This window comes from Biomphalaria glabrata, chromosome 16, assembly GCF_947242115.1.
Source record: "Biomphalaria glabrata chromosome 16, xgBioGlab47.1, whole genome shotgun sequence".
NCBI classification, from domain to species: Eukaryota; Metazoa; Mollusca; class Gastropoda; family Planorbidae; genus Biomphalaria; species Biomphalaria glabrata.
In genome coordinates, this window is record NC_074726.1 from 21412375 (window position 1) to 21440332 (window position 27958).

General features: G+C 34.3%; 2 protein-coding genes and 1 long non-coding RNA gene across 5 annotated transcripts in view; 1 reads left to right on the forward strand and 2 right to left on the reverse strand.

The window, feature by feature from the left end:
* The window catches only part of LOC106078881 (uncharacterized), a 49362-nt gene extending 39567 nt beyond the window's left edge, over positions 1 to 9795 (forward strand). For both annotated transcript variants that reach the window (XM_013239939.2, XM_013239940.2), the window contains exon 15: positions 9189 to 9795. In XM_013239939.2, coding sequence (XP_013095393.1) covers positions 9189 to 9280 — 92 coding nt within the window. In that variant the 3' untranslated portion in view covers positions 9281 to 9795. The remainder of the gene's footprint in view (positions 1 to 9188) is intronic.
* On the reverse strand, positions 915 to 7914 carry LOC129923360 (uncharacterized). Its single transcript, XR_008775321.1, has 2 exons — positions 6713 to 7914; positions 915 to 1391 (listed from the first exon to the last, which is right to left on the reverse strand). It is a non-coding gene; the product is annotated as an uncharacterized LOC129923360 (long non-coding RNA).
* Positions 9796 to 12529: 2734 nt separating the features above from the next.
* On the reverse strand, positions 12530 to 27641 carry LOC106078893 (uncharacterized). 2 transcript variants are annotated; one of them, XM_056014820.1, is made up of 4 exons: positions 27503 to 27641; positions 24897 to 25104; positions 20449 to 20592; positions 12530 to 13222 (listed from the first exon to the last, which is right to left on the reverse strand). In XM_056014820.1, the coding sequence occupies exons 2-4, from the start codon at positions 25087 to 25089 to the stop codon at positions 13083 to 13085; spliced, it is 477 nt and encodes a 158-aa protein (XP_055870795.1). In that variant the 5' UTR covers positions 25090 to 25104; positions 27503 to 27641; the 3' UTR covers positions 12530 to 13082. The 2 variants fall into 2 exon arrangements, with proteins under 2 accessions (XP_055870795.1, XP_055870794.1); XM_056014819.1 differs by lacking the exon at positions 12530 to 13222 and adding an exon at positions 17565 to 18003.
* Between the last annotated feature and the right edge of the window lie 317 nt (positions 27642 to 27958).

Below are 27958 nucleotides of genomic sequence, written 5' to 3' on the forward strand. Positions count from 1 at the left end.
ACTTATAACGATCTACAACAAATATTTCCTAATGAAATGTGCACACTCTCGCTAACACTACATTATGTATCATCTAGGCCAGTGCCCGCTGATCTAAACATGATCGCTAAGGGGTTCGATAGAAATATGTAGTTGGAACAAGCAAAAAGAATACCTTTTAAAACCAAATCTTATCTAAGGGGAAATAACCGCCAATTGCTATTATTTATCTAAAAATTACAGGGTTTCATCTCCTTTCTGCTCTGTAAAACAAAATAAATTAATTAGTGCTAAACGATTAACTAATTGGTTAATTTTTGGATAGATTCATGTCTTGTTATCGACTTTGAATATTTATGCACAATTTCAACTTGATCCAAGAATGGGAAGTGGCAGAATAATTGTGTAAAACGTAATGAGGGAACTAAATCCATATATATATATATATATATATATATATAATCAGCATGTTTCATCAGTTATTTACTCCCCATATTTCAAAATCAAACAAAATTATTAATCACCAACAATTATTGAACTAATTGTTGAATTTTTTTGATTGATTCATGTCTTGTCAGGTTCAATAAATAATTATGAAAAATTTCAACTTGATCCGAGAATGGGAAGTGGGTAAAAAAAAAACATAGCTACATACCTTTGACGTGACAGAGTGAGTTGATATAAACTTTGCAAAACAAAGGTAGATCGATATAACATGAGAGAATATTCTATTATCTTCTTATTAAGGACACTAACCATTGATTAGTTTACATTGTGATGTTGCTTATTCAGGCTGTCTTGAAGTCAACCAATTACTCTGCAGGCGTTTGGGTGTAATTGTTCGGGTGTATTCCGTGTAGTTGACCAACAAGTCAGACAAAACAAGACAACACCTGTTTTTAACAAGTGAAGAGATGTAGTCAACACTGACGAACAAATTTACATGGATTTATTCTGATAAAAGGCCACAGTAGAAGTCTCTGTCACTAAACACGTCGTTACCCTGGAGTGTTCTATCGCTAACTGATTTTCCGGTCTCTAACCCAACATATCCCAAACGTCACTAGTCCCGTTCAATATGCGTCATCTATGGTGCGTCGCTAAATAACTAACCTATATAAATAAGGTGTCTAACAGATTCCTCCCCCCCTTGAAAAAAAAATATGTCAATATTTTTCCACTACTGTCAAGTCTTACAAGGGCATTTTCAATTTAAGGGGAAGACAAACAAACATAAAATCTTGACATCTTCATCTTGACATCTTCATCCTAACTTGACAGTTCCTCCTATTCAATGTCAATGTTCATAACACTCCAGAATCATCTTCATTAGTACACAGTTCATCATGGAGGAAAATGTGGCATCTTATGGGCACGTCATACACTCACAAATGTTCTTCACTGGCAGTAATCTGATAAAATACAATATTTCAAAAAACAATTACAGACTTTATTTACACATTCAATAAATTTTTCCTTACCACCCTTTTATACGCTTTTGTCCATTTTTCTTTTATACTCACCATTTTCCATAGAACTAACTTTCATCAATGATATATGAAATGATTCACACAAAAAAAAAATATCCATACTTACTTTTAAATGCTTAACATCAAATTTACTTATCTCCCTTTTTCATAACATATAAATGGTGTCAATCTATTAATATATATTACATACTCAATATAATCATAGTTTATTTACAAAATTATTTCACTTCAATGTCATTCTAGACAATAGATCAGCTACAATATTCACAGATCCACTAATAGCTTTCACTTCAAATTTATATTCCTGTAGTGCTAAGAACCATCTATATACACGACTGTTTTTCATGCTCTTTTGCTGTATATACTGAATAGGTTTATGATCAGTTAATAATATGAATTTCCTTCCTATTAGATAGCTTTCTAGCTTAGTAATTACCCATATTACAGCTAAGGCTTCTCTTTCAATGACACTATATTTTTTCTCTGCCTCTGACAATTTTCTACTTACATATAATATAGGATGTAAGTTATCATAGTTCTGCATTAAACAACCACCAATAGCATTACCAGATGCATCAGTTGTGACATAAAATATTTTGTCTTTATCAGGTAGTCTTAATATTAATTCATGACTAAAAACATCTTTAATTCTGTCAATAGCTTTCACACATTCCTCATTACAAACTACTTTTTGAGGTTTTCCTTTTTTAAGTAAGTCATTTAATGGATTCACTATTTCTGCTAAGTTCTTTATAAACTTTCTGTAATAATTTACTATTCCTAATATGCTTTTAATTTGTCTTTTTGTTGTAGGTATTTCAATATTAAGTACTTTCTTTATGTTATCTTCAATAGGGCTAATCATGTTGTTATTTACTTTATGTCCTAAGAAAATTATTTCTTCCAATCCTATTTCTACTTTTTCTGCTTGAATTGTAAGTCCACTTTCTTTTATTATTTTGAACACTTCTTTTACATCTATCAAATGTTCCTTCCAACTATTATTAAAAATACATATGTCATCCAAATAGCAAATAACATTTTCTTTGTTTCCAATTATCATGTTCATCATTCTATTAAATGTGGCAGGTGCATTTACTAATCCAAAACTCATATAATTCCATTGAAAAATACCATATGGTGTTACAAATGCTGTGTAAGGTTTTGCATTTTCTGTTAGAGGTATTTGCCAATAACCTTTAGTTAAATCTAATTTAGTAAAAAATTTTGCTCCATTTAATTTATGTAAAATATCCTCTATATTTGGCATTGGATATGGGTCAAATTCTGTGATGTTGTTAAGTTTCCTATAATCAATACATATCTTATATCTCCATTCTTCTTTTTGGCTATCACAATTGGTGAAGCATAAGGAGATGTTGATGGTTCAATTATACCTGATTCTAGTAAATTGTCTATTTCTTTCTTTACTTTGTCTTGTAAATGTAGCGGTATTCTATATGGCTTAAGCTTGATAGGTTTTGTGTCTGTTACTTTAATGTCATGTTTAATAATATTAGTTTTTCCTGGTATACTGGAAAAAATTTCTTTGTATTCCTGTATTATTTTAGTTATATCTTTTGACTTTTCCTTAGTTAAATTATTAAGATTAATCTTTTGCCAAGTTTGATTCTCTTTTGTTTCTATTACAGGTATTTCCTTAATATCATTTTCATTGTGATTTTCATTTGTTATTATCATTAAGCATTCTTCTCTTTCTGAAAATGTATTTTCTATTTTCTCCTGAATGTTTTGTATTAACTCATCTTCTCTATCATGATACAGTTTCAAATTATTTATGTGATATGTTTTAATTTTCCCATTTATTTCAATTTGATAATTCACATCATTAATTTGTTTTATCACCTTGAATGGACCTTTCCATTGTTTACCAATTTTATTTTTCAGGTCATTTATCAATATTAATACATTGTTTCCTACTTCTAGTGTTTTCAATTGTCTTTTCTTATTTATATTCTCATGAGCACTTTGTTTGTATTTCTTATTGTTGTTATATGCTTGAGTCCATATTTCTTTCAATTCTGTTGTGATTATTGTTTCACTGTCATTATTTAATTTATTCTCATTGCCTATTAGATTTTCTTTAAAAACATCTAATTCATCTCTAGGTTTTCTTCCATGTATTATTTCATATGGTGAAAATTGTGTTGCTTCATGGATGTTGTTTCTATGAGCAAATAGTACATAGTTAATGTAATGATTCCACTTGTTCTGATTATTCTGAATTATTTTTGTTAGTGATCTTTTTAATGAACCACCATATCGTTCACATAAACCATTACTCTCTGGGTGGTAAACCGAAGAGTATATGTGTTGTATATTGTATTGTTTAGTCCATTTCTTAAATTGTTCTGACTTAAACTGAGATCCCTGATCACTCAATATAATTTTAGGTATACCATGTCTTGTAATTACTTTTTGAGTTATGGCATTAATGATATTCTCTGCACTTGTATTTGATAATGGGATTGCCTCTGGGTATCTACTAAACATGTCTATTACTGTTAGAATGTATTTGTTATTATTTTCAGTTTGAATTAAAGGACCTATTAAATCAATAGATACTTTCTGAAATGGTTCTGTAGGTTCATCCATTTCTTGAATAGGTGCTTTATTCACTAGGCTTTTGTTAGATCTCTTTTGACATATGTCACATGAGTTTATGTATTTATTGATTGTTGCTTTCATTTTGGGCCAAAATACTTGTTTTGACAAATTCCTATAACATTTCTTTACTCCCCTATGTGCTGCTAAATTATTATCATGTGTCATGATTAAAACATCTTTCCAATATTTCTGTGGTAAGACAAGTTGTTTTATTTTCTTGTTATCATTACTTGTTTGTCTAAACAATATTTTATTCTCTATACAAAATTTCTCCATTGGATTATTATTGTTTTTATCTGATATTCTTGAATAAATTTTCCCAATAATATTGTCATTCATTTGTTCTAATGCAAATGTGGGTGTTGTTTCTTTTTCACTTTGATATATTTGTGTTTCAAGACTATTTTGTGTTTCATTTTCTATCTCTCTTTCCTTAACATCTGTATTTTCTATTTGTATTACATTACTGGTTTCTTTTTCTTTATCATTACTTATAACATTTATTGTATTTTCCTGTTTCTCATCTTTTTTATCCATTGATCTTGTTATTATCATACTTGTTATATTTTGTGTTTCTATGTTTTCATGATTTTGTCTTATGTTTTTGTATTTGTTTTGCCAGTCTTCTAATTCTTTTCTTGAACATTCTTTAACTCCTTTTATGTTTCCTACTAACATATCATATCTCATTTCTGGTATTGCAATGCCATCACAATAACCAGTGAAAAATGGAGTTTCAATGTACACCCTTATAGCTTTAAATTCCCTTACGGTGCCATCTGCTAATTCTACTTTCTTAGTAAACCCTTTATACCAATGAGGTTTGACAAATTTAGTTTTTACTGCCAAAGTGTTACAACCTGAATCTCTGATTAATTCCACCGGAATTCTATCTACAAACCCTGGGTACACTGCAAAATTGTTCCTATTTCCTTCCATGAAATATATCCTATCTGTACCTTTATTTTTGTATTCCCTACTGTAACTCCTATTTCTATAATTTTCCCTGTCATTCCTATCTCTACTCCTATATCTACTGTTATTTTGTTCATTGTATCTATTTCTACTTCCAGACCTACTATTCCCTCTTCTACAGTTAGCTGCTATATGACCTTTTCCTTGACATTTAAAACATGTTATTTCACTATATTTTCTATTTCCACTATTTGATCTGTTTCTATTTCTACTTCTATCAACATTTTCTTTAGTGTATCCTATTAAATCTACTTTGCTCTTATCTCTATCAGAAAATGGTTTATTTGGATAGGCATTTTTGTATACTCTCATTATTTCTGTTATTTCATCTATAGTTTTTGGGTTTCTTTCTCTAATAAAAGATTGTAATTGAGGATCACATTTATTTACAAAGTTGTCCACTAGAATAAAATTTTTTAATCCCTCATAAGAGTTTGTCACTTTTTCTAATTTTACCCACTTATTGAAAAAATCCTTTTCCATATTAATAGTAGTTTGGGGTTCTATTCCTAATGATGGTATATTGTCAAAGTATTTCTTTCTAAAAGTTGTAGCATTATGACCATAAGCATTCAACAACTCTCTTTTTAAAACTTGATAGCTATCATCAATATGATGGTCATGATTTTGACATATTGTTAGAGCTTGACCATGAACAAAGTCTATCAGTATTTCAGACCAATCTTCTTCTGGCATATTAAATGTAGACATTTTTGCCTCATATCTTTTTAGAAAATCACCAATGTCATCCTTCTGTTCATCAAAACTTTGTATCTTCCTCTTTAGCCATGTCTGCGAATTAGGGTTGTCTCTTTGAGTGGTATGATTATTTGAGTTATTTGTGTTATTTCCTTGTTCAGTTTGAGCTCTGGCTTGTGCTGCGTCCAATCTCATCTTCTCCATTTTAGCTTCATGTTCTCTCTGCCTTTCTTGGTCCTCTTTTTGCTTCTCATATTCTTCCTTTCTGATCCTATCTTGTCTCTCTATCTCTTGTCTTTGACGTTCCGTTTCTTCCTTCACCACTTGCTGTACATAAGCTGCTAAGTCCTTTCCTTTTAACTCCATGGCCTTTCCATCCTGCATAGCTGTTTCCTTAACCTCCTTAAGGTCCACATATGATGATGTAGCCATTGTATTTTATATTTTATATATATTTTTACTTAGCCTATATTGGTTATGGCTATACTTTAAACTTATTTTATATTTAAGTTTTTACAAACTTTTATACAAGTTTTAAGTGTTATGTCTCTATCTATAGATTTAGTAAATGTGTAAATCTAGTCTGATTTATTTTCAGATCTGTTTATTAGATCTAGTATCACATAAATTTACATCTAGTATATTATAGTATATATAATAGTACTATTTAGATCTATAGTTATCAAGAGCACTATGACTATTAGATCTAGTATAAATAACTATGATCAATTTTAAAATTTGATGTGACTGAAGTGTCTAGAGAGTACTCAGTAGACTCTAAGACTGTCTAGAGTCTAGATCTAGAGTAGATAAAATAGATTTCTTAGATCCAATCCAGAACTTAGAGTAGACTTATGGTTCTATTTAACCATACGAAATAAATATGAGTATACAATGTCAAATATATCTTCAACAAGATATATATATCTAGAATGTACTACCTTCATTCATCTTTCAATTAATAATATTTCAAATTAGAGTCTAGATCAGATGATTTAATGTACCAAAGAGATGTACAACAATTTGTAGATCTAAATTTAGCCAGACGACAGTGTTTGACTACATAGCCAGTTTCGGCATTATTCTCATGGTAAAATCATATTTGATTTTAACCGCTCAAACTAAAATTATTTTAGTCTGATTCACAGTAAAAGAATCCTACCCGCACTTTCTATCATTAAGTCATAAAAAATACAGATCTAATTAAATTAATAAAAATAAATAATTTAAAATAATATAAACAAATGAAATAATTAAAATGAGACTATCGCTATGGGTTGGGATATGACAATATGGCACACAATGATAACGTCACGAAGTAACTAGGCAACAACGGATATGACGTTTACACAAACAAAACAAATTACAACCCTAAATGTATAATATAGTTTTTCATCTAAATTATGTCTTTACCCCGAACGGGTTTAAGGCTTCAGCACCACCTGATTTTACTCAGGCTAACATACCAAATTTAGACAAAATCTATTTCTAAGGGCAATCTAAACATATACTAATAAGAAAAATGGCACTTAGCTTTTGATAAGAAAGATCCCTTTGTTCGGACTCCCGAATATGCTAGATCACAACAAATTCCACTGCCTCTCTTCCAGTTCTGACTCTGTTCTCCGGTGCTACCAGTATCCCACGTAATGCCACAGATGTCCTGATATGCCACAGCAAAATGTCCCAGTTTCTTCGACGACTGTTGATGACCGTATGTGTAGTTCCGACGACTTTGTGTACACAGTTACTGACGAATAGTTTAACGGTTCTTCTGGCGATGACTTGATTTGTGTAGACGACTACTGACAAATAACAGTCTCTTGACGGCAACTTGATCTGGACGACTGACGAATAACGAATTTCTTGACGATGACTTGATCTGGGCTGACGAAAAACGACTTTCTTGACGATGACTTGATCTGGGCTGACGAATAACGGTTCTCTAAAATAGTTCACTGCTTCTGCTGCTACTCTGGTAGTACGACGAAGTTTGCTGTTGTACGTTGCTTCACTAGACCAAACTGTCCAATGTAGACTAGGTGAGACCAAGGTCACCTCCGACAACGTTCCGTTGTACGACTAACGGTTTTCAACGAAATTAAGTGGATGTAGCTGTTTCCACAACTTCACTATCAGCAAGTCTAGATATGGTCTAGATTAACGTATAGTAAATAGATTAATGTTCAGTACTGATAAATATTACTTCACTAACCTTCCAAAGGTTAAACACAGTGACCGTTATAAAGTGGCAAGCAACCGGTTCAATGAGCAAACTGCTCCACAAGAATCTCTCAAAGGGTAAGACGACAGAGCGATTTCGATTTAGTTAGCTACCAAACTTGTAGTACTCACAATACTTCTGACATCGGGCAAACTGTCCTTCTCGAAACTGACGAGGTAAAACTTGATACTCGATGTGGCTCCTATGACGAAGAAAAAATATGTCCAACAGGTTCACTAACGATCTCTCACCCGTTATGAATGAACGGTTTCTCTGGTTGTAGGTCGATTCAGCATATGACGATCAGGCTTTGATAATATACTGGTTAAGTAGACCAGACGTTGCGATGATTACTGTCCTGACGAAGGTCACCCTGAGTTAACGGCTCGTTGAACGTACGATCAAGAACATGTAGATCTAGAACAAAGTCACTCTGCGATGATTCTGTGTTCAGCCGCACTCCGATGAAATCTTATATCTTCGAGTGCACGACCCTCACCTGAGTAAACGTTCTGCTTCGAGGTCCGGTTTTATGTTCGGGCTTCGGTCGTCGGGGGTCGCCACTGTGATGTTGCTTATTCAGGCTGTCTTGAAGTCAACCAATTACTCTGCAGGCGTTTGGGTGTAATTGTTCGGGTGTATTCCGTGTAGTTGACCAACAAGTCAGACAAAACAAGACAACACCTGTTTTTAACAAGTGAAGAGATGTAGTCAACACTGACGAACAAATTTACATGGATTTATTCTGATAAAAGGCCACAGTAGAAGTCTCTGTCACTAAACACGTCGTTACCCTGGAGTGTTCTATCGCTAACTGATTTTCCGGTCTCTAACCCAACATATCCCAAACGTCACTAGTCCCGTTCAATATGCGTCATCTATGGTGCGTCGCTAAATAACTAACCTATATAAATAAGGTGTCTAACAACATTTATGTTAAAGCGAGAATCGACTACAAGGTGGCCACACTTTGTCATCAGTGTATCTATAATAAAGAAATGCCCTTGTACTTTAGCCAAGTGATCACTCCATAGGCCCCTTTAAAGAGCCCTGCGCTCAATGGACTCAACGCTTCTAGTGGTGTGTAATGTTATCACAGCGCCTTGAGCCTACATTTTGTTTGTTAACAGCGCTGTATACATTAAATTATTATTATTAATATTATTAAGTGACTAACGTTTTGTTTTTCTTAGTCCTCAGTCCGAGGCCACCCTCAACAAGCGCATCCAAACAAGTTCCAACAGAGTTTGAAATCATTAAGGATGAGTTTGGAACATTGGTGTAATCAGGAGAAACGAACCTTAGCGAAACTTGAATCCCTATCTTCACATCAAGAAATTGATTTGGCTGCCACTTTAGCTGTTTTCTGTTTTCCTCGTCCAAAGTTAACATCACAAGTAATGAATACAAATTGTCCTTGCACAATGTAAGTAGTAACATAAAAAAAAACAACTGTATAAATATATTTTATATTACACAAAGACTAATATAACAAGTAATGATTGGCTTCATTTATGTAAATGTTGACATTTTTACCTCATAGGAATGTATTTTTACTATATATAATTATATATTGTATATATTTATAACTACATCATAAAATTGTACAGTAAAACTTGAGATGGTCTTGTATAGAGCATTTAGTCTTGCAACGCTAAAGAAACATTATCAAATGTGTAATGAGTCTTTAATATGTTTACCATAATTGAATTTGAAAATAAGATACTAATTGTCAGATATTTAAAAAAAGCATCAAAGATAATCGTTAAATGACAATAAAAGACTAGAACCACTAGATAATTATTTTAGTTCTTTGTTTTTGTTCTTTTTTTATTTTTTTTTTATTTTTTTTACAAAGCTTACATCAACTCAGTCTGTCTGTCTGTCTAAAATTCTCTGATCAAGTTGAAACTTTGCACAACTACTCATTGGCATAGACAAGACAAGAATCAATTTTAAAAAGTAACGGATTAGTCAATTAATTACTTGTGATTAATTATTTTGTTTGATACGTGTTATTTTTGGATGGCTCTTTGGTGGCCTAGGGTTCATATTATTCTATTACTTGTAGGCATTGTCAGGATGGATACCTGTACGTTTATACCTTCATACATCTCTCGTAAATGAGGAAATAACTCCTTATGAAGCAGACACAAAGAATAGGTTTAATGTATATAATGATAACAACAAACACCACATATGAAATGATACCATCCACAATATTCAGTAATAATCCCTTTTAGAAATACTTATCAATAACTTATTGACTCTTTATAGAAATACTGGTACACATCTCAATTCACTTTATAATAGCTCAATAGCTTTCTTACGTGACTACATTCAATGACTGCTCCTTACTGACTGAGTTTGAGGTGGTGACACTGATCCTTCAATATTCACAGATACGGCTAAATTTGTTGGGTTTAGTCCCCTTTAAAAAAAATTGTTAACGCTATTTCTCCATCACGCATTCTCCAATCAAGATGATACTTTAACCAAATTATTTATTGTACCTGACAAATCATGAAGCAATAAAAACAAATATCCAATTAGTCAATTAATTATTGGTAATTAATTATTTTGTTTATCAAATAAGAGAAATAACTTATAAACTTTTGATAAGCTTTGTTTTTTTTTGTGTGTGTGTTTTTTTTAAGGATTTTTTGTATTTTATTTGTTTAATGTTCTTTTTTAGTTGCTTTTAGCAACAGCTTCTTAAAAAAACAACAGCTTATTTTTAAATAATTTTTATCAAATATTAATTAAGTTTGTTTATAATGTTTTTTTTTTTTTTTGGCTTATATTTTTTTAGGTATGATTTTTTTACTAGCTTGCAATGCTTTTATTTGTAACGTTTTCCCCACTCCCGTTTTTTTGTGTGTGTTCATTGAAATGTTTTGCCTATAAGGTACTAATTATTATTAGTATAGCTTTGGTCCAATCTCATTTGTGGACCAGTGGGTGGGAGGGGGTATCTAGAAGTTGGTTTTCCGTGCTCAGTAAACACAACTCTGCTTGAGTCGGGTGTCGAACCTCGATCCCCCTTCTAGGTAGCCAAGCCAAGCCAAGTTCAAGCGCACTTGGCCTCTCGACCACGCTTCCCTTATGTTTGTGAGTTCTAATGATATGGTCATGCCACCTGTGTTTTTTTTTTTGTTTGGTTCTGTATATGAGATCATTTTATAATCGCATGGCCATATCTGCATTGAAAATACATACGGTTCATAAGCAGAAAACGTGTTGTTTTTTTTCAAATCCAGAAATCACCGTGCTGGTTTGATCCTGCTCAGGCGATCAGTTTGAAGTCACATTGACTTTGAAGTCACATAGACTTTGAAGTCACATAGACTTTGAAGTCACATAGACTTTGAAGTCACATAGAGGATGGCTGCCTGGTTGTGCGGTTTGCGCGCTGGACTGTCGTTTGGATTTATCGATGGTCCCGGGTTCAAACCCGGCCCGCTCCCTTCCCCCGTCGTCCTGCAGGAGGTTTGGACTAGGAAGTAAACTATCTTCAACTCTGAAGTAACATCCGAAACATGTAAAACATTTTACAAACAAACTTTGAAGTCACATTGACTTTGAAGTCACATTGACTTTTCCGTCTTTGTGCATCTAATAGCGTCTTCAAGTTCTCACTCGCTTCCCATGACAAGAAAACAGGCAAAATATTTTTTAAAATTCTTTTTTTAAGGGAAAGCGCTCTGCACTTACAATTGTATCTCTCAATAATGTAGAAGTTATTTTCTTTAGTCGATATCAAACAAAATAATTAATTGCCAATAATTTATTGACTAATTGGTTAATTATTTAATTGATTCTTGATTTGTTTTGTACAGAATATAAGTCAAGGGACAGAAGACATGATGTCTGCATATTTTATTCTAGTTTTCTTCTTAAAAATAATTTTAATAAAAAAATAAAAAAAAAATAAATAAATAAAAAAAAAAAAAATATATATATATATATATATATATATATATATATATATATATATATATATATATATATATATATATATATATATATATATATATATATATATATATATATATATATATATATATATATACACATATATATATAACTTTAGAATACGGTTTAACTCTTATTACTTTTTATTGAAACAAATGGGAAATAATCCGGCGTAAATAACAAGCGAAGAGTTCCGCTCAATTCTCTGAAAATGGGAAGTGTTCTGTTAGAGTAGAAGTCTAGGAATCACTGGGCTAGAGTAACACCATTAGCAAAATCACCGAGCTTTTAAATTCTACGATGCCGCATTGGACCGTAGACTAAGCAGTAAAGTAGCAGTTATACTAATAAGTCTTTTTTTTTTTCAACTTTTCAAAATAATAATGGTTGACTTTCAATTATTCTCAGTTACATGCTTGTCACTAATTTTATTAATTGCAAAGCCTCAAAGAAAAAAAAATTTTTGACACGTAACAACAAATAAACAGTATTACAGTAGCAGAGGTCAAGGTTAGAGTTTATATAAGTCTCATACATTGTTTTCTTTGGCTACAGTTACTGTCTGCACTACTCTTTGTTAAAACATAGAGAAATGTTCTTTTCAATTCGTTGTATTGTTTTTCCAAAACAAAATACTTTAGCCGTACTCCGTTGTTGTCATAATAGACCTACTTCAATAGATTTACTCGATTTATGTATTACCTTAAGGGTTGGCAAACATCGTGACGTAATCTTTATCCGCCTATGATCGCAGAAGACACTCTTCCCTCTCTAATAGTAGGTTTAGATCAATTAGGTCAGGGATGCTCAAAGCACGGCACGCTGACCACATACTGCCCGTGATGTGATGTTATCCGGCCCTATAAACCGTAAGTTCAGTTCCATTAGACTTTTTTCTTATACCTTTTGTTCGCAGTTGCGGCCCGTTACTTTTGTGTCGGAAATTGATATGGCCCCAGGGTTGAAAAGAGTTGAGCATCACTGAACTAGGTAAATGCCAGCCCTGTATTGGCTGCACAAAACAAACATTTGTACTTCTATTTAGAATGTTGACGAAGTATTGATTAAGGAAACATTTCATTACAATTGAAACTACTGTGGTCAATACTTTATTAAACAAGACGAGGACGCGACGAGAGTAAGTGCCCTTGTCTCTTCTGTTGCGTTTCCAAACAACGATCACACTTATATACAAGGGGAAGAAACTGTGGATGGACATTGTCACAACATGACCTCAAATACTTGAAGTAATCTGTAATAGAAATATTAACCTCTTTAAAATTGTTTTAGATTTTGTAATACATACTCTTAATAATAGCTCAACTGATATCGGATTCCTTAGTATGTGTTGAGTGTTGAAATGCTAATAAAATATCAGATATTATGAATTATTCAATGGAAATGGAAACATCGTTTTGAATGTACGAGGTTTTATGGGAAAAAAAAATTCACAATACATCTTGATTTTTCTTCGGAAATTTAACAATAGATTAACTTTTTAGAAACTTAACTTTAAAAAAAAAAATGAAACGCACAATATGGCTGCTCTGGATAGTCACGTCTGCTGTTGGCTTGACGTGCAGAAATAAAAATATTTGTTCGAAACTGTTTCTAGACAAAGCCGTTGAGCCGATTGGCTGTAATGAGACGTCGATGTGGACTTTTCCAAGTTGGTCAAAACTGGCATGTGCTCTGTCCTGTTTGGCCACGAATTCGTGTGCAGTTTTTAGCTATTCAAGGGAGACAAGTACCTGCTCCATTTGTCAAGGGGATGTAATACAGAATTTGACTTTCACCTCAGGCAAAGTTTTTTCCTGGCCATATAAGTATTACAAGACAAAGCTAGAGTCTGCTAACGTTCCTGATGGAATCAATATTGGTGCTTTGGTATGTATGGAAAGTTAAACGGAATTAGCGGACATGTTTCTTTAAGCGTTTTAAAAAATATGTTCAAATTATATTGGAAATGTTCACGATAAACAAAATGTCAAGGAAGATTAATTGAACTTCACTTTTGCCAACTCTAAATAAGATTAAGTCATAGAATCAAAGTCTAATGTTTCGTACATATTGAAACAGTTTTATTCTTTACCGCAGTGGCTTGGAGAAGCCTAAGCTATCGAAATCGAATTCAGGTCGCTCCCTTTTTTTTAGAAATACATTTAAAAAGCAATCACCCAGATACCCTCTCTTTCTCCTCCACCCCCTCCCACTCCTTTGCAACTAGTCCAGTCACTTGATAGAATCATAGCATTTTGAGAAAGCTAAAAGCATTAAATTACGCTTAACAAGAACAATTGGAAAACAGCTTTTCTAATCGTACACATTTATTGTTACTATTATACTATAGAACTATTACAAATTTAATTACATGACTGATCTAAACTAATGGGCTTTGTTGTGTTTACTTGTTTCGTTTCTTTGGTTTAAAATTAGAGTTATTAATCGGGCCGTAAGCACATTTTTCCTTTCCTATCTTTTGCATTTTTCAGTTCCCGTTTTAAATTATTTTGCTATAATTTTAAGTGTGCCTGATAGAATAAAAAATTCTGCAAAAAAATACGGGTAGTTGGGATAAAACCCGATATATGTTGTAGTATATATAGGTCTGTGGTTTTATATTATATAACTTTCGTAACTTCTTCTATAGAGAAATGACTTTTGTAATTTCTTTTACTGAAAATTTGGGCTATTCGCGTCTGACACATATATAATTTTTATGTGCAGCAACAAAGCCCACTTAATATAGCGTAATCGTCTTTTTTTTTAAAAGTAACGTCTGTGTATTGTTAAGGCTTCCGCTCGGTGTTAATTCTATGAACTATAACTAGTGTAGATCTACGTCTGACTGGAAGTAATACCGAACTCAAACTACTTCAGTAACCCCGGCGAAAGGCCGAAACAATCAAATATGTAGTCGACGCTGATGTTGTTCTACAAATATATTTAATCATCACGAAGGAATCGTCCGATGTCAGCTATGTCCGTAAATCTGTATATCTATTCTACTGCTCTACAAGAAGCGTCTTCTTTGTAGCGTCACTTAGAGCGTTCTTGTTTTTTAACCAACTTTACGTCATCGTCGCTAAGTAAAACTTTACCCTATTCCCGAAACAAATAACTAATTCCTAATCATGTCGTAACAGTATATAAGATATATAAGCTTTTTTTATTAAAAAAGTGTTCCTTTTTTGTGTGTGTGTATTTTGCTTGTTTTACTAAGATATTTTGATTCTAATTTCAGGTTCATTTGTTTGGCTACTTCTATGGAGACGTGGCTACATCTGGGTTTGTGCGGCTAAATCCTTTCTATTCTTCGCCCCGTTTCCCACTTTGCCTGCATCTTAACAACAGCCATATAGTGGTCCACAGCACCCAGAGCCGTATGAGGTATATCCAGTTAAGTCCTGACGCACTTGAAGTCAACTCAACACATACAGTGGACATTCTGGTGGCCGACAACGGCTATCAAGTTTTTCTCGACGAGTCTTTTATTGCGTTTGAGCCTCATGTATTTCCTTATAATATATCTAAGAACATTCAGGTTAGTGGAAGTATTGAAATCTACGAACTGATCGTCTAACAAATAACTGTGGTGGTCATTAAGTGACAACTGACCACTTGGCTGCCCTAATTAAGGGAAAGTCGAGTTTGAATCTTGATTCACCTAGAACAATCTGAAAATATTGTAGTTTCACTCATATGTTTGTACGAATGATGAACTTATGCAATAAAAAGTCTAAGAAAACAAATACTTAATATGAAGCTTTTCATAATAAACTGTACAATGTCAAGGACGCTAAATTGAATTTCACTGTTGCCAACTCAATAAAAAAAAACGTCTTGAGCTATAATTCTATCAATAGCTCAATAAAAGAAGTAAAGGCTATTTTTTCAACCCTAACCTATGTAACATATAATTTAATTTTTAGATCTAGATCTAGTAAATGAACATCAAAAATAAAGAGTACTCTCGTCTCATAATTATTACTTTGCAATTTTTAGATACATAATATTCTTTATCAAAAGACTGAACGCAACACTATGTTGTGATTTTTTGTTTATTTTTGATAATTAATTACTAGATCTAGATCTAAAAAATAAAATTATATATTACATAGGTTATGGTTGAAAAAAAAAAACTTAGACTTCTTTGAACTACTTTACAAAACAACGCCTTGATCCAACTTTCTACACAATGTTCACGATCAATCAGTCGCGGATAAGAATTTATTTCCGGTTTCTAGTCTAGTAGTAGATATAGGTCTATGGGTCTAATGCTACCTCCATATTGATATTCTTGTGTGGTATTGACGGAGGAGATGGTCAAATGTGCATTCTGTAGTGCTAAAAGGTGCACACTAATCTAAGGCATTTTAAGGTCTCGAGAGATAATCTTTTCCCTTTGCAACTTCTTGTGTGACTAAAGAGTCCAATCCTTGATACACAGCTACGGTCACAGTTTGGGGCAAATGTAATCATTAGGCGCTTTTGCACTTTCACCCTTCTTTCTATTACTGTTGTGTATGGCATCTGCAATCCATGACCTTTCCTTTATGCTCTCTCTCCATGTGGATCTATCTAGTGCCACTTTTCCCCAGCTGCTAGTGTCGATTTTGAAGAGCTTTATGTCGCGTTTGCATACATCAGTATACAGTAAAAGTGGTCGACCAGCGGCTCTCCTGTTAGAAGTATGTCTTGTGGGAGTCGACCTAATCGTCATGTTAGAAGTATGTCTTGTGGGAGTCGACCTAATCGTCATGTTAGAAGTATGTCTTGTGGGAGTCGACCTAATCGTCATGCTAGAAGTATGTCTTGTGGGAGTCGACCTAATCGTCATGTTAGAAGTATGTCTTGTGGGAGTCGACCTAATCGTCATGTTAGAAGTATGTCTTGTGGGAGTCGACCTAATCGTCATGTTAGAAGTATGTCTTGTGGGAGTCGACCTAATCGTCATTTACCTGTTCATGTTCAAACAAAAAAATGTAAACGTTTATTCTGTACACCTGATACACCAAAATGCTATTTATAGTTTTGTTTTCGCCATGTATCTCCAACAGATGTTTTACAGACTTTGATTAACTTTTTCATCAAATACATTGTAAGTCTAGATCTAGGTTTTAAGGATTGCGTTATCGTATTCTTCTTTGTAAGGATCTTTTTAGCCAGATTGTCCTCTGGTGTAATAATGTCTAATAAACTTAGCACACGCCGTTTACATTTATAAATGGTGTCAACATGTAAGTCTTAAAATAGATAGTTCTATAGTTCAATTTGGAGATGAACTACGCTGTAGTTTCCAGATCAGGTATCTCTCCATTTAGTCATTCTCCTCCAACTTACTATAAGGAGGTTTTTATATAATGTTCTATGGAACATCGTGTGTCTGTATATTGGCGTTGTCATTTATGAATTTATATTTGTAGATATATTTACAGTTTAAAATTATATATATTTTAAAGTATTAACCGTTATGTTATCTCTAATAGTGTTTCTCATTATATTTAGCACCCAATAAATATATTTCAAAACAAGTTAAGAACAATCACAATTAAAACGACCTGAGAAAATTGCACTAAACCAAACAGACTATGTATGAAGTCATGTGCTTCTTGTAAAACACAGATGTACATTTATTAACAACTATTCACTCGACAAGAAAATTTTAAATGAAATTTGTTTTATAAATTATTTTTTTTAAATGATGGATCAAAGAATAGTTTAGTCAATAAAATTAAAAGATGTGAAGTAGATGTACCCTTTCAGACCTATTGATCTATAGGGGCAGATGATGTCAAGTAGGAACATATCCGTTCTCTTCGAGAACCACAGACACCCGCACACAAAGGCACGCACACTTGCTCGCACGCAGGTGGTCTCAGCGTTGTTAATAATTATTTTTATATGCGTAGTAGTGCAATCCCGCAGAGATGATATGAAGAACTCCCGCAATTAACTCCAGGAACCACGAGAAGCCTGGGCTCTCAGCGACCGCAACGTACCATATCAGGATACTCAGTATCAGGCAAAACCCTAATCATAGGACAGAAAATTAGTAATATAAACAGCTCTTATCTTTTAATCAATTAATAAATACCTACTTTATGAAGCTAATGGTGGTCTAAGGTTTCTATTCTATTTATTTCTTGTAATCTCTATTATATTTCCAAGGGCCCTGTTTCATGTACTGACCGACATATTACTAATTCTACCACTTGATGAACATTTAAGTAGTCATTACTTTCCGTGTGCCTAGAACATCTTTCACCATCGAAACCACGACCTTTTTAAATTTACCAAAAACGATATTTTATTTTCAATGTAGACCCAATATGGTTTTTGAAGCCGACATAACAAAAAGTACAAGATTAAACTTTTTATTTAAACTGTTTTTTTGTGAGTATATTTCTCCTTGGCTCAAAACTTGCTTTTTTATACATTGTATAAAGTAAAATTTTTTTGGTCATATAAAGCCAATATTAACCGAGTTAACCAAAGTTAAATAGAAGTATAAAATTACTATTTTGTGTGTTGATGGAAGTAAAAAAAAGGGCTCTAGGTGAGAGAGCGTTACGACATCAAAGTGATAACAAACGAAAAAAGGGCTCCTACCAGAAACAATGAAATACTTATATATTGAATTACGAAACCGAAGAAAAGTTAGCAATTGTATGTAAAATCATTTTTAGAGGTGGTAAATGGGAAAGCTAGAAAAGTGAAGCTATAACTCTCAGCCCAGAAGGGCCAAAATATGTTACAGGAGAGTTAAAATGGGGAGGGGGTGTTTCCGGCCAAATATTATGTGAGCGTTCGAAACGAAGGATGCAATTGTTGAAAAGGCTCATGCCGAAAACCATCAGAGAGTTTTTAAGACTAAGACTAAGACTAAGACTGCTTTATTGATCCTTACGGAAATTTGTTGTGATTACAAGGACTCGTTTCTCATATAAAGACAACACAACAGAAAAATACACATAAATACAACAGACAACATAAAGAGTTCATTCAGCGACTACACACAGGTATCTTGGTGCATTTCATGTTCCCTGATCAATGAGTGGCGGTGATAGAGTCTGACCGAAAATATTTGAAAATATTTTGATGAAGAGCTGAAAAGTCGATGAATACTCAGAGGTCTTATATGTAGGACTATTTCCTAAGGCGTAAGACAGAGATGCCTTCATGCCAAAAAGGAAATGTGTATTCACGGACCTGGAAATGTGTATTTTGAGGGGCAAATGGGTATTTTCCTAAATAAAAAGAAATATATTCATTCAAGCATGTAACATACACGAAATGTAGCAATCCTAAAACAGCGTAAAGTTACATAAGACATTTTGTACATGTGTCAAAATATTTACACTTTTAATCTTTGCAGAATATGTTCGAATGATGCCGTTCTTGTCACTTGGGAATGTTTTTATGATCATCATGCCTCTAATGTAGTCCACATTCCATAATAGCGGCAACAGAAAATTCATTCAAAAGAATGTGTATTTTTGTTACAAGTGAAATTAGACTTACACCAGATCTAATGGTTTGCTTAGCTGGATCAGTGACAACAAATTCTATAAAAGTAAATTCTGTAATTCTGTAATTTCTTTAAAAGTTATCCAGACACTGGAAATAGTTTATCACATGTTGACAAAAAAATTCAGATTTTTTTCTTTCAGACAATTCTGTGTAGAGTTTGCAATAAAAGTTTTGGCATCCTCTACAATCACAAACAACAAACATTTTAAAGATATCTTTTCAGGCAGGTCATCCTAATTAGTCATTAGGCTAAATTTGTTTCTAATATAAAAGCTGAGCTATTAAGTCTGCTGAATAGCTATTGTAATACAAAGCTATTTATTCTGGTTTCTGATGCTTGAAGTTGTTTTATAAAACAAAGATGTATTGAAGGAGGGCGCAAGGAATCAAGAATTTAATAATTTTTGTCAGCATAATTGAAGCTTTTCTTTTGCAAACACGCTCAGACTTGAATGCCCCTGATTTCTTTCTTTGAATTTAGGCCTTCATAAGTAATGAAACCTAGCTAGTCGCTAGTGACTATAACAGTAGCCCTTGATCTAACACTGCAGATACGTTCAGCAAGTCAGGGAACATCAGTTCAATTCCCTTTATCATGCTAAGAGATTAAGCTCAACCAATATTTCTTCTATATTAAAACATCTGCCCTTCTCACTTTCATCTCAAAAGAAATCTCTCCTAACATTGGTGGTTTAAAAAAAATCAAATCTAGATCTAGAATAGCACTGTCGTGAAATACTAGTCTAGATCTAGACCTATACAAAGTTAGAATAGCCAATTTCCCCCCCCCCTTTTTTTTTGCATTATATTTTATAAATGATATAGGAGATCAATAAATCTCTTTATAACTTTATAAGATTGCAGAAATTGCTGCTTTTAAGTAGATCTAAATCTAGTTACAGCATCAATTAAAGCATTCTGTCACAGCAGCATAATAAAACTCACCTGCTGCAAAAAGTGTACCCCAAACAATTTTATATGAATTATAGTCCGATTTGTTCTCCAGCACTATCATCACTGAGAAGGCAAACCCCACAAGGGAACACAGTAATCCAATGATGGCGAATGCTGCAGTAGCGAAGATTTTAACTGTGGCAAAGAGAAAAAAAGAAGAATGTTTGGAAGGGAAAAAAATATTTTAAAAATTATTTTTAAAAAACGTTTACATTCAGCATAGTTGTATTCATTAGTTTGGATCAGTTATGTAATTAAAATGTAATACACGTAGAGCAACAATAAAAAAAGTATATATATATAAAAATATATATATAAATAAAGGGTGTATAACTAGTAGCTCAAGCCGACAATGTACTTACTCAACTAGAGACGTTCTTATGAACGTAGAAGATTGTATAGTCACGTACTGTTTCCATAGTCCTGTCGAATTTCATGCTTGTGTTTACTAAGACTCAGTGACGACCCTTAAAAGGACTAACTCAACTTATGCCACTGCTTAACTGAAGTACTATTTCTTTCCCTTGTTCGAGATACCAAACATAATAATTAATTACCAATATCTAATTGACTATTTGGTTATTAGCGGCCCCCAAAAGGGGAAAAGACGCTATTAGTTTTGTGTGCAATGTCTGTCCGTCTGTCCCGTTTAAATCCCGTAAACTTGAAAAAATAGTGAAAATCCGACATCATAATATTTTAGACCATTTAAAGTTCTGATGCAAGGGCGACTTTTTTCTTATCTGAAAGCGAAAAATCTAATTTTTTAAATCATTCATGCAAGCATTTTTTTCATAAAAATACACCACTTTTACAACTATTCACTATTTATAGTAACAAACACGGGACGATCCTTATTAGGGGAGATTATCATTTACCACATTTCAAACACATTTATGCAAACGGTTTAAGATTTTAAAAAAAATATATTTACTAAGTTAAGTAAGTTCTGTTATACTAACTACTACATTCACATAAAAAATGTTTTGTTTTTTTTTAAGAGAAAAAATCTATTTAGTATCCATATAAGTTGGACATAATTTAAAACAACAATTAATTAGTAGGTTCTCATATCATCGCGTGAACTGCAGATTCTACATTATTATCAAAGAGCTGAGCCGAAGGTTCTTCGAGCTCTAGGTTTGAAAAAAAAAAAACCTGATTGAACAGGGAAAAAAAAAAACCTGTTTGAACAATCGTTCTGTCTGGAAGAGATCCGAGTCAATGCCTATGTAAAGCATTGCTATTTCCGATATATCTGGCACTCCGGGCGCATGGGCTAGAAAGCATGGCCGAAGGCCGAGTATACCAGGAACCTCCGCCATTTTCTTATGTTGTACCAAGCTAACCATGCAGGACCACTAGCGGATCCAGAACTTTTGGGGGGGGGGGCGATTATTTTCCAAACCCTAACCCTAACTTCCTGTAAACCCTAACCATATGCATAAACGTGCGTACAGCACACATATATATATAACACACTCTATTCTCAAATTTTATCATTAGTAAATATAAAATGAAAAAGGGTTGTACCAGGTGGGAGGGGCGATACATGCAATCACCCATCGGACAAACCAATACTTTTTCTTTTTGTATTATAGTTAAGAAATTACAAAATTAAAAAAATCTGTCACAAATATAATTTATATATGCTATAAATTAAATTCTTATATCGAGTCGCCCCAACACACACCCATTCTTTAATGCCAAATGCAATCATTAGCAGAAATTATAAAAAGGAGAGAGGATTCATCGTTTTCACTCTACCGCCCCTCCCCATCCAGACGAAAAAATGATGTTTTAAAACAGAATAGTCAAATATGGCGACAGAGTTTATGCAATTTCACATGAATTTATCATAATTTTTAAATAAAGACTTTGCTTTGGAAAATTTAGAATTCATACGAAATCTTTCAGTGTTATGGCACGATTGGGCATTAGTTATTTGTTTCGGATTTAAGGGGAAGTTTTTTTTTAGTGACGATGACGTGATATAACTTTAAAAAGTAAGAACACTCTAGGAGACGATATAAACAAGACGTTTTTCTTATCACCGTAGAAATAGAAAATCATTATATAGACGGCTAGCAGTAGATAACATTCGACGGTTCCCTTCTTGAGTATTAAACGTGTTTAATGTTCAACACTAGCGTCGACTACCTCTATTGATTGTTTTGGCCTTTCTCCAGTGTTCCTGTTCCAGCATTAAGTTCGGTGTTACCTCCATTTGAGTTTGTTTGTATTTCAAGTACTTGACACCGCGGAAGCGCTCAACATCAGTATAGGAGTAACGATTGAGATAAGTTCTGAACCCAAATATTATTTTTCTGGTCGCCTTTTTCCAACCTTTACTCAATCTGATATTTTTCTAGTTAAATAAATTTGGGACAATAGCTCACAATTTATGATTGAATCCTAAAAATGCAAAAAAAAAAAAAAATAGAGTAGAATCTAATTAGTCCACTTAATTTCTCCTCCCACTTTCAAATTTTTTGTTTAGAGCTTTGAATTTAGAGCTTTCTGTAACAAAATAAAGTTACAAACATGCCTTAAGCAAAATGTATCACGTACAAATGAGCTTTTTTAAAATATTATTTTTTAAATAAGTTTTTTTTTTCGGTGGCGATCCTCAAAGCCTTAATCTAAATATGTGGGGTATCTTCAAATCGTTTTATTTGCAATGTAGTAAGGGCCTAGAAATTCATATTAACATATTTTTCACGTAAAACATTATTCAAAGGGTCACTTTTGAATAGGATGAATAATGAGCTGTAGATGTCAGGAGAATGCGTTTCTGCAGTGAAGAATGCAAGAAAACGCATATGGCGTCGGGGTCTCGCCCCGAACCCCACTGACGAACAAATGTCTGGAGAATGCGTTTCTGCAGTGAAGAATGCAAGAAAACGCAAATGGCGTCGGGGCCTCGCCCCGAACCCCACTGACGAATAATGAGCTGTAGATGTCTGGAGAATGCGTTTCTGCAGTGAAAAATGCAAGAAAACGCTTTTGGCGTCGGAGCTTTGCCCCGAACCACACTGGGGAAGCTTACAGCGCTCCCCCAAGCTATCAAGATAAAGGCCTCAGCATGACTGTTGTTTTTCGCTACTTTGTAAGAAACACTGCTTGCTTTTTTTTATTCTCATATATATTGTTATGACATGATTAGGAATTAGTTATTTGTTTCGGGAATAAAGGGAAAGTTTTACTTAGTGACAAATGACGTGACAGATCTTTAAAAACAAGAACACTCTAGACGACGCTAGAAAGAAGACGCTTTTCTTATCACAGAAGAAATAAGAAGCATTATAAAGACGGTAGTAACAGACGACATTCGACGGTTCCTCTCTTTGGATATTTAAAGTGTTTATTGTTCATCACTAGCGTCGACTACATTTATCGATTGTTGGCCTTTCCTCGGTGTGCATGTTCAGCATTGAGTTCGGTGTTACCTCATTTGGATTTGTTCCTAGTTCAAGTGCTCATCACCGCGGAAGAGCTTAATAATATATATATATATATATATATATATATATATATATATATATATATATATATGCTGTACGCATGTTTATGCATAGGGTTAGGGTTTACTGAGCGTTAGGGTTTGGATTTGGAAAAAATATCCCCCCTCTCCAAAGTTCTGGATCCGCTAGTGCCTCCCATTAAGAACAAATAAAGACGAAAAGTGGCCCGAGAGGGGGGGGGCGGATAAGTGAAAGTGCTGCTAGAATTTAAGGGGCCCAAAATATGAGTGCGTGCATGTGTCGGGGCCGCATAATAAACGTGTCTTTCCAAAAAATCAAGTCAAAAGGTTCTGTCGGAGAAATTAAGATGCGCAGGCTAAAAAAACAAAACAAACAAAATGTAGGTTTCAGAGAGAGAGATAAAGAGAGAGAGAGATGGAGGAAGAATGCATGTCAACATAGCAGAGAACATGAAACTGAACAGTGTGGGTGCTAGAATACCACCCAGTTTTATCTCATTCAAAGGGCTCTGATAATTCTCCACTCTTCTAAACATAGTCATTCATACCACCATTAAATAGTCTCACTATGGTTAAGAATATTTTTGTGGACATTTGTACGTAGACACAATCTCAAAGAGTCTTTTTCTGCTAACAGTCAACTAGGACTTAAGCAGTATGTCAAATATACATAGTCACTAGTAGGCGTGGTGGCTGAGTCGTAAATCGCTTGTTTTTTAACCGTGGGTCCCGGGTTCGAATCTTGATGAGGATTGGGTTTTTACTTCAGGGATCTTTGGGGCGCCTCTGAGTCCACCCAACTCTAATGGGTACCTGACATTAGTTGGGGAAAAGTAAAGGTCGTTGTGCTGGCCACATGACACCCTCGTTGACAGTGGGCCATAGAAAACAGATAACCTTTACATTATCTGCCCCATAGATCACTAGGAAATGTTACTGTTTTAACCTCACTAACCTTTTCTGTCTTTGATGTCCGCCATGTAATCGTACTCCCCGCAAATTGGAATAGTTTTGGCACAAGCTTTCCACAGTCCGCTACTAGCTACTTTATTCTCGGACCAGTTCGGTGTTAATATGGCAACGATGTTAAAGATGATGGCGATTAGGGCAATGGCGCATGCCGCTTTGATCATATTGCTTTTTATCATTTTTGTATTCGTGTTCTGTCAATGAGAACAAATAAAGGGAAAAAAACACCAAATAGTTATAATAATCTCATTGGCCTCCTTTAGTTGTAGAACGACTATGGTTCATCTCGCACACTTCCTCTTGTGGCTGTGGAACCCTAATTTTGGAGAGACACTCCCGTCCACAAATATCACAGGTTAAGGTGGCTTTTGCTTCGGTGGTAGAGGAGCTGGCCGTTTTTCGGATTGTCCGTTTTTCTTCCAGGGCTGAGGTCCATGTTCTTTTGATATCCATAGCTTTCTTGGTCACTGTCTCTCTCCATCTGGTGCGGGTTTGAGTTTTTTAGTTTTTGGCACATCGGCACAATTAGGCCATGTCGTGCCCGTAATCCTTCAAGGATTACTCTCCTTTACAAGAGCTAAATTCTATACAGTTAAATCATTAAAGACAAGGTCTATTCACAGTTAAATCATTAAAAACAAGGTCTATTCACAGTTAAATCATTAAAAACAAGGTCTATTCACAGTTAAAATAGTAAAGGTAGTAAAAGGTCGAGGCAGACTTCCCTATGCGTTTTTTGTTTATCTCCTATTCTAGAGACAGGTCATCTTGAATTGTGGATCCCAAATAGCAGAATTCATTTACGGCATCCAGCTTGTTATCGTCTATGAGGTTGGTGCTGTAGCAGGTCGTCCCATAACATTGGTTTTCGTCGTGCTAATAGTTAAGCCATACTCCTTACAGGCCTGAGAGAAGCGGGACATTAGTAACTGAAGTTCCCGGAGGAAGCCGGGAGAAAGTGACAGGAAGAGAGATGAAATGCTGATGTTTACATAAATTCTTATAATAGTAAAGTATTACTAGAATAAAACCTGAGATCGTATTATTATTTTGAAGAGTCTTGTGTCCTAACAAGTGGCTTCCTCCTTTTTACATTCCTTCCATTCATTACACCAATTCGCAACTTTATTCACGCACACCATGCTGCGCTTCGACCGTAACATTAGGGAAAAGTAAATGCGGTTGGTCATTGTTCTGGCCACATGACACGCTCGTTAACCGTGGGCCTCGTTAACCGTGGGCCTCGTTAACCGTGGGCCACAGAAACAGATGGCCCATCATCTGCCCATAGATAGCAAGGTCTGAAAGGGAAACTTTACTTTTTACTCTACTTATTTATCTAAGACGCTGTTTTTATACACACATAGAATGTAACGCTACTTGACCTTCAGTCGTCATTTCTGGTACTGCACCTTGCAGCAGAGGCAGTCTTCGAGAAGAGAAGCATAACTTATCAGCTTATATATAAATACCGCTTAGACCATCATCACTTTTTTTCTTTTTTAGAAAGAAACCCTATACAGGAAATTTTTTTTCTTTGTAATTGAAAGCTCTTACCAGAAGCAGTACAGTCACGGGTATCCAAATTTCTTGGCAATTTAAAGCTCTTACAATAGGTAGTATAGTAAATAAGATCTTAATTTCTTGGCAATTGAGAAGTTAACAGAGGCATTATGGTCACTACTGTCAAAATTTCTTAGCAATGGAAAGCTCTTACCAGAGGCACTACAGTGACCAATGTCAAATTTTCTTGGCTATTGACAGTTCCTACGGTACAGTCATTATCGCGCCGATTTCTTGGCAATAAAACATTTTATGTTTTTTACAGTACCCTTTTTGAACTCGTACCTTTATGGAACCTGGACAGGGATCACGAAAACGGCTCTAACGATTGTCCTAGAAATGTGACAGTTGATGTATATCGTTGGGAAATGAATCACTTGCTCGTTAGCCCTACTGGGAAATCTCTTGTTTGAGAGTTGCAACCCATTCCAGGCTCTAATGTCTTATCTTATCTTATATAATACAGACGTTACTTCAAAAAAGAAGATGATTACGTCCTACGCGTCATGCATTCAGTCATGCATATTAACCAATGACTTAAATTCTTTTGTTGACCAGTGTGTGTGTGTGTGGGGGGGGTAGTATCTGGGAGTCGCAGTTTCCTTTCTGCCTTTAGGCTTTAGGCGCTCAGCCGAAACAACTCAGCTCGAGTGAAGATTCGAGGCCCCTTGGGCCTTGAAAGGTAGCCAAGTGGTTTTTGTCACTCAATCCCGCAACCGACCAAAAAAAAACTATTTCAAGAGCCAGATCATATATCCCATGTCAATCATCAATCAATGGAGCGAGATATGCAGATCTTATGGCTGCAGATCTAATTTAAAAAATAAGATACAAGATAGAATTGATAGATCTAATAGGCCTATGATCCTATCTAATCTAGATCACTAGACTAGATCTACATTTTGATTTAGATCTACTCATCTAGATATCTAGATTTAGATACCCAGATCTCTATCTGAAGATAAACTATCGATTTTGGATAGATCTAGGTTATATAAGTGTTAGGGTCTAAAAGTTTATCTAATTTACCTGGTATCAGTCTAATAACCATATACGGTGTTAAGATAGAAGAGAATCGCGTTTAGGGAGAGAAAGCAGATCTAAACTTTTTCACAAATGACGTATGAATGTAACCAACGCCACAATACCGGATGTCAACAAAAAGAAAAATGCTTTGTCTTTATTTTGGTGCGAACTTTTAGGATTTCCTACATAGAATTTTACGTCAATGACCAGGAGCGTAACTAGGGATTTGGGGGCCCTGGGGCTTGACCTCTTTGGGGGCCCCTTGCATATGCATCCTCTGTTTGGGACACCTCAACTCAAGAAAACATTAAGAAACTAGAACAGACACAAAATCGAGCAGTGCGATTCATAACAAACGAATATTCACATTTGACTAGAGTAACACCTTTAGTAAAATCACTAAATTTAGAAAGCCTTCAGGACAGAAGGCTCAAAAGTAAAGTAGCAATAATACATAAA

Bases quoted from the DNA above. Each gene is read 5' to 3' on its own strand.
- LOC106078893 (XM_056014819.1), bottom strand. From the start codon at position 25,089: ATGATAAAAAGCAATATGATCAAAGCGGCATGCGCCATTGCCCTAATC. The intron at 20,593-24,896 runs GTTAGTGAGGTT...TCTTTGCCACAG, and splicing joins GGACATCAAAGACAGAAAAG to TTAAAATCTTCGCTACTGCA. The intron at 18,004-20,448 runs GTGAGTTTTATT...TCCTATGATTAG, and splicing joins GGGTACACTTTTTGCAGCAG to GGTTTTGCCTGATACTGAGT.